The sequence below is a fragment of the Cariama cristata genome, unplaced genomic scaffold (assembly GCF_000690535.1).
Source record: "Cariama cristata isolate BGI_N322 unplaced genomic scaffold, ASM69053v1 scaffold3250, whole genome shotgun sequence".
Classification (NCBI taxonomy): Eukaryota; Metazoa; Chordata; class Aves; order Cariamiformes; family Cariamidae; genus Cariama; species Cariama cristata.
This window is the reverse complement of record NW_009595074.1, coordinates 25,419-37,979: the sequence shown is the minus strand read 5'-3', so window position 1 is coordinate 37,979 and position 12,561 is coordinate 25,419. Positions and strand designations below refer to the sequence as shown.

Below are 12,561 nucleotides of genomic sequence, written 5' to 3'. Positions count from 1 at the left end.
ACAACTGTTATAGCTGATTTCGTTTTCTTATACGAGTTGTGGAATATGCTTTTATTATATGAGATTTAACATTTTATGAGTAGAGTTTCATTTTCATTCACAGAGTGGAGTCTTACATGGAGATTTAATACTTATGACATTGCCATTCAGTGTTAATGCTTCTTTACAACTGAATTTTACTTCGGGTTGTTGTTGATGCTTTAGAGCCATTGGTTTCATACCTGAAAATCCAAGGCATGCAGTAGAAGCATTGCTGCTTCTGCTTTTCCTTATGTGAAATATTTATAGCTTAGTCATGTTAATGAAGCATCTCCAAATGTTCAGTACCTACTCAGGACTATAGGCAGCATCCCTGGTCAATGGTGTGTCATGCTCCTGAACTCTCCTGAAAGTCCTAACATGGCAGGACTCAAGAATTATCACCTTCCATTTTAGCTTCTCCAAGAATCCTTGCTTCGTTTTAAAGAATTGATTTTTTCTAAGAGCTACTCTTCAATGATGTTGCTTTAGAACATAGCAGTTACTGAAAAACATTTTATTGTTGTTGATGCTTTCAGAGGGAGATGAAGAAGATGAAGCTAACAAAATAGAAGCTTTACATAAGAGAAGAAACCTTTTGGCTGCCTTTAGCAAGCTGATAATTTATGACATTGTGGACATGCATGCAGCAGCAGATATCTTCAAACACTATATGAAGGTACAGCTCTGTACATTCTCCTCTTCCTAACTGAACACAGACTGTAGTGTCAGGGCCCCTCTTTCTCTCCCTTCCAGTGCAGTAGTTAAAGGTTGAATGCTTCTGGAAGCTTTTTCAGCCTTATTTGATTTTTTAAAATAATTTTCCTTTCTAAATTACACCTACCAGTGAGAAGCAGTAAGCTCTGAACTTCCTGTCCTGTGTAGCAGGAGTGCCTTGTTAAAGGCAGCACCAAAAGCTGGTCCTAGAAGGCGCTGAGTATTTCCAGAGAGGCTCCTCTCTACACAGAATTCCTCATCCTGCTCCTCAAACTCATTCCTAGAATCCCCAGCAACAGTTATCTGTTCAATGTCGTATTTCACTGGGAGTCTCTGAATCTTGGTGCTTGCCATACAGAAGCAGGGGTTTTGGGAGAAAAGAATGGTTTAAACAGGAAAGCGGTAAAAAAAAAACCTCTATATAGTACTGCTGTAAGTGGGTATGCATTAACTGAATGTCTTACCAACTTATGCTGCTTCCATACTTATTTAGGCCCAATGAAACTGAGAAGGACTTGCTGCTCAGCTACCACTGCACCCTCTACTTGTGAGGTTACCTGCCAGGAAACAGGCACATTAGCAGTCCTGACACTGCCAAGAAACACAGAGCCCTTCAGATTCTACCAAATTGCCAGCTATACCTCACCTGTCTCTCTGTAAGGGATTAGCCATCGCAAAGGTGATAATCAAGGAGAAAAAACTGGAAGATAGAGTAGGGAGCAGGTCCTTTACTGTAGACGGTGTTTGAGAGGTTGATATGAAATATAAAGGATTTAATTTTAAATCCTCCTTCCCCTGTTCATTAGGAGCACGCAGTACAATGAAATCCGCAGCGCACAGTCTAGCCATCAGCCAGATCACTGCTCAGGGTTAGTCTTGCTTAGGGGTTTTTTCTTCCACAGCAGGAGTTTCAAACTGAAGCTGTCCCAATCCAGCTTAGTTTCCTACCTGCTGCTCTAGGTTGGTCTTGTCCTCTCCACACGCCCCTCCTTCTCCTGAAACGGGGGGAGAGTGAGAGAAATTGAATTTAAATTAGAATACAACCTCAAAGGATCTCTGTACCAAAGACAGCAGGAGCAGCATTTTAGAGGGAATGAAAATAAGCGGTTGCAAGTGCCGAAATATTAATGAGGCTGTTTGGAAAAAAAAAATTTATATTCTCAGCCTGGAAGTTTTAATGATTATACAGGCTTTTCTACCCAAATGGTCAGTACCATAAGCTGTGGTTTTCAGCAACCATTCTTCTAAAATAAAGTCAGCACTTCATACTGACTAATTCCTTACTAGCTTCAGTGAATTCCTTTCTTGGCCATCTAACTCACCTTGCATTGTATCTGGGGCTTCACACCTGTGTGCTAGTGTCTCTCCACACCTACTTGTTGAGGGGTGTGGTGGTTCAATGTAATGTTGTTTCTTAGAATTTGCAACCATGGGTCACTTTCATCAAATATTTAGTTTGAGGTAGGAAATAGTCTTCTGTTTGTTTTTCAACATATTTGTTACAAAAGATAGTAACAAATACAGAAGTTCCTTACCTCATCACTGGGTGCCGGCTACCAATCAGTTTAAATTTTGATATTGAAACATTGACTCCCACTCGCGCAAAAAATCTGGATTTGAGACTAGGTTTTTTGACAACTGCTACCTTTTCAAAACAGGAAATACAAATAATCTTTCTATCAGGAAAACTGTAAGAAATTATTTAAGAGTTTCAATTTAAAGAGGGTTTTTTCCACTTTTTTTCCTAGTACTACAATGACTATGGAGATATCATTAAGGAAACCCTGAGCAAAACCAGGCAAATTGATAAAATCCAGTGTGCAAAGACACTCATTCTCAGTTTGCAACAGGTAAGAATATTGATTTTTGTTAGAAATGCCTCACTGCAAATAATACTACAGAGGATTTTCTCTGGTGCCCTTTACAACGAAGCGAAAATACTACACTTCTGTTAAGGGCTTATCTTGCTCCTCAATTCAGGCTGTCCCTGTTCATTTGTCTCAGTAATCTCTGTCTCCTTAAGCCCACACTGGCAAAGTTTTGGTCAGATTAAGATGGCAGAAAGGGAGGAAAGAGCCTTCAAGGCAATTTGTTCCAAGCTGATTCGTAGCATTTGTTTGCTGGTACGTAGTGAACAAGAAGAATTAGGATGACTTTTTCTTCTTATAATTAGCTGGAAGTAATGCATCTTCTTTACATTTTGTCTAAATACTGATTGATTTTTCAAAATTCAAGCTAATTAGTTTAAGTCTTCCAATATTATTAAACATGATTTTTCTCTGAAAAATTTGCTTTAGATCAACTATAAAATACTGGCTTGATGATGAAATCCATCCTTGTTCTGCCAACAGCACAAAGTGTGTGCTTCACTAAATACCATTTAGGCCCTTGAAGCACCAGCTATATCCATTACACAGAGAAATTACTTCCATAAATTAGATGTTTTCAAATCAGCTAGGCCTCCCAAAATTCATTCCAGAGTAGTAGGGGGTTTCCTGTAGCAATCTGGAAGCTGAGATATCTCTGTGAAAGCTTGAGAAAAACAGGTGTGCTTCCAGAAGAATCGGCGAGTGTCAAAGTAGTTCCTGTCTTTAAAACTTGGAGAGAGGAAGAAGCCAGGTGCCATGGGTCAGTCAGCCTAATACCATTTCATGAAAAAAAAAATAATTAGACAAGCTATTTGCAAGTGCCTAAGTGACAGGTAACAGCCAGTATGAATTTGTCAAGGAGAAATCATGTAAAATTAAGCTGCTTTCATTAATTATATGGTAACAGAGCTTGTGGCTATCAGAGAAACTGTAGATTTAATGCAACTTGATTTAATATTGTCACTGACACTGTCTCCCTTGATATTCTCATTAGCGAGTTAGGAAAATGTGGTCTAAATGACAATGCCAGAAGAAGATATAGAACTGATTGGAAAACTACCGAGTAGTTCGTTATTGTACTGAAAGGGCATTATCAAGCAGGCTTTGAAGGCATTTACCCAGTAATGCTGTTCAGATATTCATTAAGTCTTGAATGATGGAATAGCAATTTTGCTTCCCAAATTCAAAGAAGATGCTGATCTGATGAGTGCTGTAGGTATTTTAGAAAGCATAACAATGCGGAACCATCTTGTTGAGTTGGGAGAATAACAGATGCAATTCAGTGAAGGTAAGTGCAAAATTCTGTTACCGTCCGCACAAGTACAAGACGGGGGACAACCGGCAAACAGCAGTTACACAGAAGCAAGCCTGGAAACTGAAGTGGAATAGAAGTTGAATATAAGAGAACTCTTGTTACACCTCTGAAAAAAGTCCTTTTAATGTCCACTCTTAGCCGTAACAGGTTAAAAACAAGTGTCTTTCTTAAGAAGAGTGTTTTCTAGGTCACAGATTTTGACAACTGAATTCTTTCTCTAGCTGTTTAATGAGCTTGTTCAGGAGCAAGGTCCCAATTTGGACAGGACATCTGCCCATGTTAGTGGAATTAAGGAACTGGCCCGTCGGTTTGCCCTCACTTTTGGCTTGGATCAGATCAAGACAAGAGAGGCTGTGGCCACACTACACAAGTGAGTGGTGGTAAATAAACTAGATTTTTATATTATTTCAGATTAAAACTTTTGCTCAGCGTACCTTTTCTAAAGGTACGTAATCTTAACAGGTCCTGGAATCATGATATTTTTTTTTTCTAATTTATGTAGAAAAATGGTGGGGGTTGTACATGTATGTATGTAAGAAAGGGAAAAAAACTAGCTGCTACCTAATAATTTGTTGGAATTTATTGGAATGGCCATGTTTATCTACCTTGGGTAAAGCCACTGGTATTAGACATATTTGTGTGGACTGTATCTAACAACTGTAGATGGTTCTTTGTACCACACCACTCTGGATTCTGTAGGCACCAAGGACTTTTGTAAAAAGATATTCCAAAAATATTTTGGAAATCTAGGGGGTTGTTTTAAGTGGATTGAAGCTTTTTATGTAACTGCTGCAAAGGAAGTCTAGAAAGGTGCCGCTAAATTTAAATTATGGCTTTCCTATGCCATAAAAAGATTAAAATATTAAAGTTTGCTATCTCAGAGACTAAGTCATTAAGACTCAGATTAGCAAGGCATGATCAAGATGCTAGCGGACATTTCCCTGTGCTGAGCAAAAGAGAAGTCAAGACATGCATGTGCCCTTATTGGATAATGTGAAAGTAAATTCTTTTCTTTAGTCTCAAATGATAAAGCCAAGGTAGAGATGCATGTATCAATGTCCTGGTAAGTAAATTCTCTTCTCCGACTCTTGATGCAAAAGTTATATCTTGTTCTGTCTTAAATATTGTTCTTATTGCAAGCTTCTGCTTCATGCAGAAACAAGAAAGAGCCAATTGGCTATTCCTGCTAAGGTCAGCGGCTTTCAGCACCTGCCAAGGTCCTTAGAGTGTGGCAAGTTCCTTCTTACCATGGGACTGGTAATATGTTGGCTTTGAGATTGAATCCTCACAAATTGAGAGGGAACATTTGATTCCCCTTTGTCCAAAAGCAGCTGTTTGCTAATAATGAAAAAAAAAAGTTATGATGGGATATAAAGATATAAAGAATTTCATCACAGGTCAGATTTTGGGCAACATTTTTTTTTTTTGTTACAAATATCTGAAAATTTTAATATTTCTTTACTGTAGAGATGGCATAGAGTTTGCCTTCAAATATCAGAATCAAAAAGGACAAGACTATCCACCTCCTAACCTTGCTTTCCTTGAAGTGCTTAGTGAATTTTCTTCTAAACTCTTGCGACAGGACAAAAAGACTGTGTAAGTAATGCTCCAGTTTCTTCTGTGGGTTTTGCTGGGCTCTGTTAATCACTGTAGTGTGTGTTTAAGCTCTCTGCTTTGAGGTTTTCACAATCTAACAGGGGCTATAGGAAGTCCCAGTGAGACATTTCACATACATAGTTACTCATCACTTTATATTTTAAAGTAATAAAAATAAATGAGAAAAGGAGAGTCAGATCCACTGATGAGGTGAGTTTGAGACCTCACAAAACAGTATTCCTTAAAATTTCCCATTGGGCACTGAAAATAAAAAAAATCTTTTTTTCAAGCTAGAGGAAGGAAATGAAATAGTGCAGTGCAGGAAATTTACAGGCCTGTAAACACTGCAGTAACATCTGTTTCTGTTACATGTTTACATTTTATGTAAATATCTATTTGTTGTTTATTTTAATATATTAAGTTAAACTGGGAAATAAAGGTTTGTTGAGGCTTCTGTTACTGGCACAACAGGACAGAGAAGGAGGCTGAGAGAGGACAGTGTTGTTGGTTAGGACAGAGCAGGCTGGTAGAGACCTGGCAGGCTGTAACAAGCAGCCTGAATTTGATCTGGTGGGTAATTACTGCAGATGAAATACTGGAAATTAAAGAAATCAGAGGTGTTGTTGATAAGATATGAATAAAGAGCAAGAAATACTGTTTTATGGGCAACATTTGAACAGACTGTCAAGAGGGGCTGCGGGTATCAATAGAATTGGCAAAGAGAAAACTGCATTATTAGGGGCAAGTTCATAGTAAAGACGTTGTCAACATGACTGCGGAGATAACGCTCTACATTTCTAATGCCTTATGTAGCAGATATCCAGGATTTGGCCATGGTGCAGAAGTAGTAAGGGAAAAAGGAAGCAGACTCCGGTTTAAAATTAGCCAAGCACTGCGTGCCCAATGTAGAACTGAATTCTTTGAATAACTTTATGACCATTTAAAACATGCAATTGTCAGATCTTCTGATTCATAGTTATAGATATCTTTCCAGTCAATTTTCTGACCACAGTGAGTGTAAGTCATAGATAACTACTCTACCTACCTCAAGTGACTCTGTCAAACTTCTCTGTAGTTTTTCTGTGCAGACATTTGCTTTAAAGGACTTTTCTATTAGTGTTAACAATTATGAATATTATAGCTTTATCTGTGTTATAAGAAATGTGTCTTGGTTAACTTTGTGTAATTGTTAACATATCCACACTTGAACCAATTTTATTTTTTCATTGTATCAATAATTTGTTAATTCAGCAAACAGTAGAAGAAATAGTTAAATGAGCTTGAGAATTGGTTGATCTAGTTGGGCTAGCTTAGCACTCAATTTTTGAAACTGCTCTTCATTGTTATATCCTTGAATGTTGTCAACCTCTGTCCTATCCTTCACGACAGGCCTTAAGGATAATGGGGTTTTATGACTGTCTTCCTAGCTGAACCGTAGATTCTCCTGCATCCGTTAGTTTAAGTGCCATTAGCCTGATTCCTATTTAGTTTAGTGACGCTTATCCTTCCTGTACAGTCATCATCGCATCCACAAGTTTCTCCAGTGTCTAAAATTTATAGTTACATCATTCTTTACAGTTTACATGACAGCTTAATTTGACCTGATCCTTCGCATGAAATTCAGTGCTTCAGGAGATCTTGCTCCTTCGCCTTCTATGTTGCCATTTGAATTTTTTTCTCGAAGGTTCTCCCACTCGTCGGTGCCCATGCACACAACCACTGGCCTCTTTCGCAGGACTGTAAAGATGGCTGTGGTGGAATCCATTTCTCCTGATTTTATCTGTCTTTATTGTAGTCATCTGTATCTGAGCTATTTCCTTCAGCTGGATTTGAAGATCAGGGAAAAGAAATAGGTCCTTTAGGGCACGATTTATCTGATCTGTGCTAAATTACTGCTTTAAGATGAGTTCAGACATGCCCTAGATTCCAGTGGCTGTGGTGACTATGAAAAGAGCCAAGATAACTTGCTTATATGTAAAGATTTCTTTTGGAGATATCGACGTTCCTTCCCTTGAGAGGTCTGCCATGTTTGCACCCATCAGGCAATGGCTTTGTTGCCCACAGTGCCTCACTGACATGACACACTGGGCTGTGCTCTGGGTAGTTGATTTGCCCTTCTCTGTAGCGTGACTCCTCCAATCCACAGGGACCTCTCCCCCTCCCTCCAAAGGGGTTGCCTACGAACAGGAAGGTACATGACCACCATCTGGTGGAGAAGTCCCGTGTACAGGATCATTTACCTCCCTCCCTGCCTTGATCTCCTCCTCCCCAGTGACCGTCCCTAAACTCAGCAGTGGGCTCTCAGGCTGGGGGCCAAAGTGCTCTAGAATAACCCTGAAGGTCTCGTGAGCATAGAGCTGCCCGTCTCCCAGAAGTCCTCCAGCTTGGCTTCCTGACCTCAAAAAAATGAATTAGCTACCCGATATGTCTGCATATGCCGTCTGCCCTTGGTACAAAGCTCCGTTCCCGTCACAGTTCCACAAACACTGCCCTTTTGCAGGGCTCCTGCTGCCTTTCTGGTTTGCTGCTGGCTTTTTTATTTGGAGGGAGAAAAGGGAGACATTTCCAGTTTGGGAATGGAGCAGCAACATCGGTTTAATTTAGTTTTCTTAGCCACTTTATTTATTCGGCTTCTCATTTTATGAGTAACCTCCAGAATTAGTGATAGCCATTTATGGAGTTAATCAAATCTATGGATTTAATATAAAACTAGACATTTAAGGTGCCAGACTCTTACACTTAGCAAAAAAAGATTTATACTAACGCCATTACAAAGACACAAGGCAGATACAGGCAGGGAAATCCTGAGGGATTCATCTAAGACAGTGTAGAGGTGAATTGCCCTGTGGAGGCATTTAGTTCCATTTATTTCTCTGAAATAGAGAGTTAGCTTAGACAAATGGGTTTCTGAAGTCAGATGAGGCTGAGCCTCAGCATAGTTCTTGCTTCTAGAAATTCAGAGTTTCTGTCCTTGTTGAAGCTGGTAAGAACTGCCAATATGAAGCTCCTCTAAAATGCTGAGCAAAAGTTGCTTCAAGTTTGGCGTCTAATCAATAGAGAACTCCCAAGTGGTGCGGTTTTTCCTTCTTCACAATTTGGGCATAACCTGTGCACTCCAGTTCTATAAATATAAATTGGATGCAGAAAAACTTCTTACTTTCCAAGACTATTCTGCAAATAGATTCTCTGAAGTCATGAAGCACTCACGTGTTGCACTGTTTGGTGCTGGAAAAGAGAGAATAAACCAAGAATTGCCCATTCAGTGCCAGGTTTGGGTGTTACTCAGTCTACACATGAAAAGGGGAAGGAAGAAGCATTCGCAATATTGGATAAAACAATGGACAGAAAACCTGCCGTTTCTTGAGCAAAGTCATCTCATTCACTGAATCAAAACAAAATCCCATCAAAAATCGGGTATGGTTGTTGCCCAGGCATGTACAGGGTGGCTCCTTGTCCTGTTCTGAAAGTCGGACTCTGTAACAAGTTCGAGCCTGCCGTGAGCTAGCAGAGGAAAATTCTGCAATTCCGTGCAGAATTTGTGGGTTTGACTCCCACTGATGACAACCTGGTGATGTGTTATTAAAGGCAATCGTGATCCAAGGGTGCAGGAAGTAATGTTGAAGTATCCTGAGTTCTCTTGAAACTCATTAGGATCACTTTTCTGTGAATTTGCATATTCATTCTGAGGACGACTTCTAATACCGTAAATAAATAATCAATGGGAAAAGAAAACAACTCAAGTGCCCTCCAGACCATACAGAGGAGGGAGGTGGTTTGGGTCCTCCCTTAACAAGTGTGCACTGGACTTCTCCATGGCAGTGGAGCAGATCTTCAAATTTTTTATTGAAAAAGAACTGCTTGCATTTGAAGAAACCCTTTTTCATGTTCCCAGATGCAAAAGGATATCCTACATCCTCACAACAGTGGTTCTAATTCGGTCGGTCTGTGGCCACAGTAGCAATATAGAGAGGTGGCTTCCTCACGATGCAAAATAGAAAAGGAATTCAAGTAGAGTGTGCTGTGAGTGATCACAGACAAATGTGGGAGGCAGATGTTGGGGAGAGAACGTTTTGTATTGTTTATCTGTGAGTAACCTGTGCATGATTAACGACATTACTTTGTTTTGAGGGAGTGACTTGTATTCTTGTTCAGTCAGAGATACAATGCCCTATCAGCGTAGGTTATTAAATTAAAATAAGGAAACACCATGCCGGATTTGTGTTAAGGTCTCAACCACATGAAGAAGGGTTGCAGATTAATTAAAGGGGAAACAATGTGCTGCGCTTCTGTACTCATTGTCTTTTATTTTCAGTCACTCCTACTTGGAGAAGTTTCTGACAGAACAGATGATGGAAAGAAGAGAAGATGTATGGCTTCCACTCATCTCCTATAGAAACTCACTAGTAACGGGTGGCGAAGACGACAGAATGTCCGTTAACAGTGGAAGCAGCAGCAGCAAAGCCTCTTCAGTGAGGAATAAGAAAGGACGACCACCACTCCACAAAAAGAGAGTAGAAGGTTTGTATGGTTTTAGGTTGCCTGGTAGAGTTGTTTCTCATTTTGCACCTAGATTACAGCTTTCCTCCTTAGGAGCCCTTATGGTTTATCAATTAATGCTGAAATATATGATACATTCTGTATGTAGTGAAAACAAGACATCTGCTCTGCAAATTCCTATCAAGCTTGAACATGTCTTTATCAGAAATACCATCGCGATCCTTGTTCGTCTTTGGAGATTTGCAGATTCAGAACCATTAAAAGCTGTTACTGAAGCTGGAAACAGGAGGTGTTTGTGGAGGTACCTGCTCTACACCTTCCTCTGGCACGGACTTCTGGTTGTCTGCCTACGCTTCAGGCTCGAGCCGTTGTTAATTAACAGGGTGTTAGGGCAAACCCAAGGCATAAATTCTGATACAGATCTGTATTTTTACAGGACCGCTGGAGAACACTACAAAGACACCTTTTTTTTGTTTAAAATGCTGTTGATATCCAGTGTCTATATTTATTTTTTCTGTGACTTCAGGCCTGTTCATCAAGAATTTGGCATTGATAGCAAATTTCTTACAAGATGGCATCTATTCCTGGTTAATCTGTATGATGTTGTGTGTACTTTTGTGAATATAAATGTACTGTTTTGCTACAGAGTAGGTGTAAGTGGGATCTTTAAACTTCAGGGATTTTTCCAGGGTCAGTATCTATGATAGTAACTCCTCTGTAAGGAATCTAATGCTAATTTGCCTGAATATACAGCAGTTTCCCAAAATATTCTTCGTAAGTTTGTCCATATGCACTTCTACAATCAGGTCCATTCTCCGCTACAGCTTATGTTGAGCAGTATGTGCACCAAGTCCTAAGCCATGATTTTCACAGAATTCAGCTGCTGAGGGTTTTTTTTCTTTCCTCTTGTTACTATTTTAATTCTATTTTATTGTATTCTACCAATATACTTTTTTTTTCCTGGGAAGTGTAGTTACGTCTTTGCTTCCCTGGAAGCCCAGTCTCAGTCTTACGTCATAGTTTTTAGGCATTCTTTGCCTCATGCTCTTTCATGTCCTCCTCTGTCAATGATCAATAGAAGGGAGAATTGATTTGCAACACTTTCCACTTGAATATCCCCATTCTTTGCAACAGCTGTGGTCCTGAATTTTCCATAAATGTAACTCACTTAAAGTGATGTAGGCTAAATCCATGGTTGTTCAGTTCCTGAAAGATCTGACTGATCAGCAGTTCCCACCGGGAGATCATCTAGCTGCAATACAGACTATGCCAAGGCTCACGATGGGTCTGACAGGATTCTGACATCGACATACATCTACAGAGAGGGTATGAGGGTCTGTATACGTTCTACCAACACCGTGTCATCAGAAGACACCCAGGATTGATCTAACCTTAGGCAGAGTGGTCTAATGTCACCGTACGCTACTCTAACTCCAAATTCCTCTGTTAGTAATCTGTGGCCAGAAAAAGACTGATGAATGCTGCCTCTCGTGGGGTGCTCTTGTGGGTGGGGTACGGGCATGTCCTCTGAATACTACACATACAGCTCTGGCTCACAGTGTAAGGTTCAAGGAGAACACATTTTGAAGAACACTGGTTACGAAACGATTTCCTTCTCCTTTCTTCCTTAAATTCCTAGATCACTATGCAGACCTTCATTACTCAGGAAAGCTTTGCTATACAGCCTCAGTGTATAGGTCCAGGAAGGATGTTCTAGCCCATAACAGCATAACTGTCTTTTCCTTGATAGATGCCTTCATTGTAGAATTTGACTGCCTGGTAGATGATAGAACTGAAAAATTACCAACAAATGCTCTCTTAATACAGCAGCAACACAAGCTCTATGGCCCTTCCTTACATCGAAGGATATGCAATGCAAGCACCAAAAGTCTTGGTTTAGATATGTGTTAATAAAGGACATTTGATACCATATGTGGAAAAAAAAACCATAATAATACAAGCAGTTCAAAGGACACAACGTAATTTTTGGATGCTCCTTGATGTGCAGTAGGCATTTCTGATTGTGTTATGCCCTGAGTACACTTCCTTTCGAATCTTGGAAAAAGGAAAGCCAAGAAAACCTGGAGCCAGGTTGTCTGTATTTTGCACGGGAGGACATACATGGATTCCTGCACAAGCAAGGTCTTACTTCGTACCGATAATGAGCCCATGAAATAATTTGAGATTTGATCCTCAGAAATAAGTACTTACTGTTCACTTGTCTGTATAACTTCAGCTATGAAGAACCTGTCTTAGGAACAAATAAGAACTGATGGTCTGTATGTAGTGTGTACACAAGTCTTCGCTGGGTTTTTATCTTTACGTATTTTTATAACTCTTCCAAAAGTCCTAGCTTTAATCTTAACCATGCAGTACAGTTAAAAAGTTCGACCTCTCTTTAAATCCTGCTCAGATTTTTTTTTTCTTTAATTTCCACTCTAAAGGAACTAAAACAAGGGCAAGGTCACTGCAGAAACTATCCTAGCATCAAAGAACCATAACTAGTCCCCTGTGGTTCCTTTCTCACCTAAATCCAGCGTATACTGGGTT

At 39.8% G+C, this 12,561-nt stretch overlaps 1 protein-coding gene across 1 annotated transcript in view; it reads left to right on the top strand.

Annotated features, from left to right (window-relative positions):
• Positions 1-12,561, top strand: part of STAG1 (stromal antigen 1) — a gene marked incomplete at its 5' end in the record, with an annotated part of 79,913 nt that overhangs the window by 59,337 nt on the left and 8,015 nt on the right. Inside the window, 5 exons of the mRNA XM_009700420.1 lie at positions 558-697; positions 2,484-2,585; positions 4,140-4,288; positions 5,386-5,514; positions 9,827-10,032. Coding sequence (XP_009698722.1) covers positions 558-697; positions 2,484-2,585; positions 4,140-4,288; positions 5,386-5,514; positions 9,827-10,032 — 726 coding nt within the window. The remainder of the gene's footprint in view (positions 1-557; positions 698-2,483; positions 2,586-4,139; positions 4,289-5,385; positions 5,515-9,826; positions 10,033-12,561) is intronic.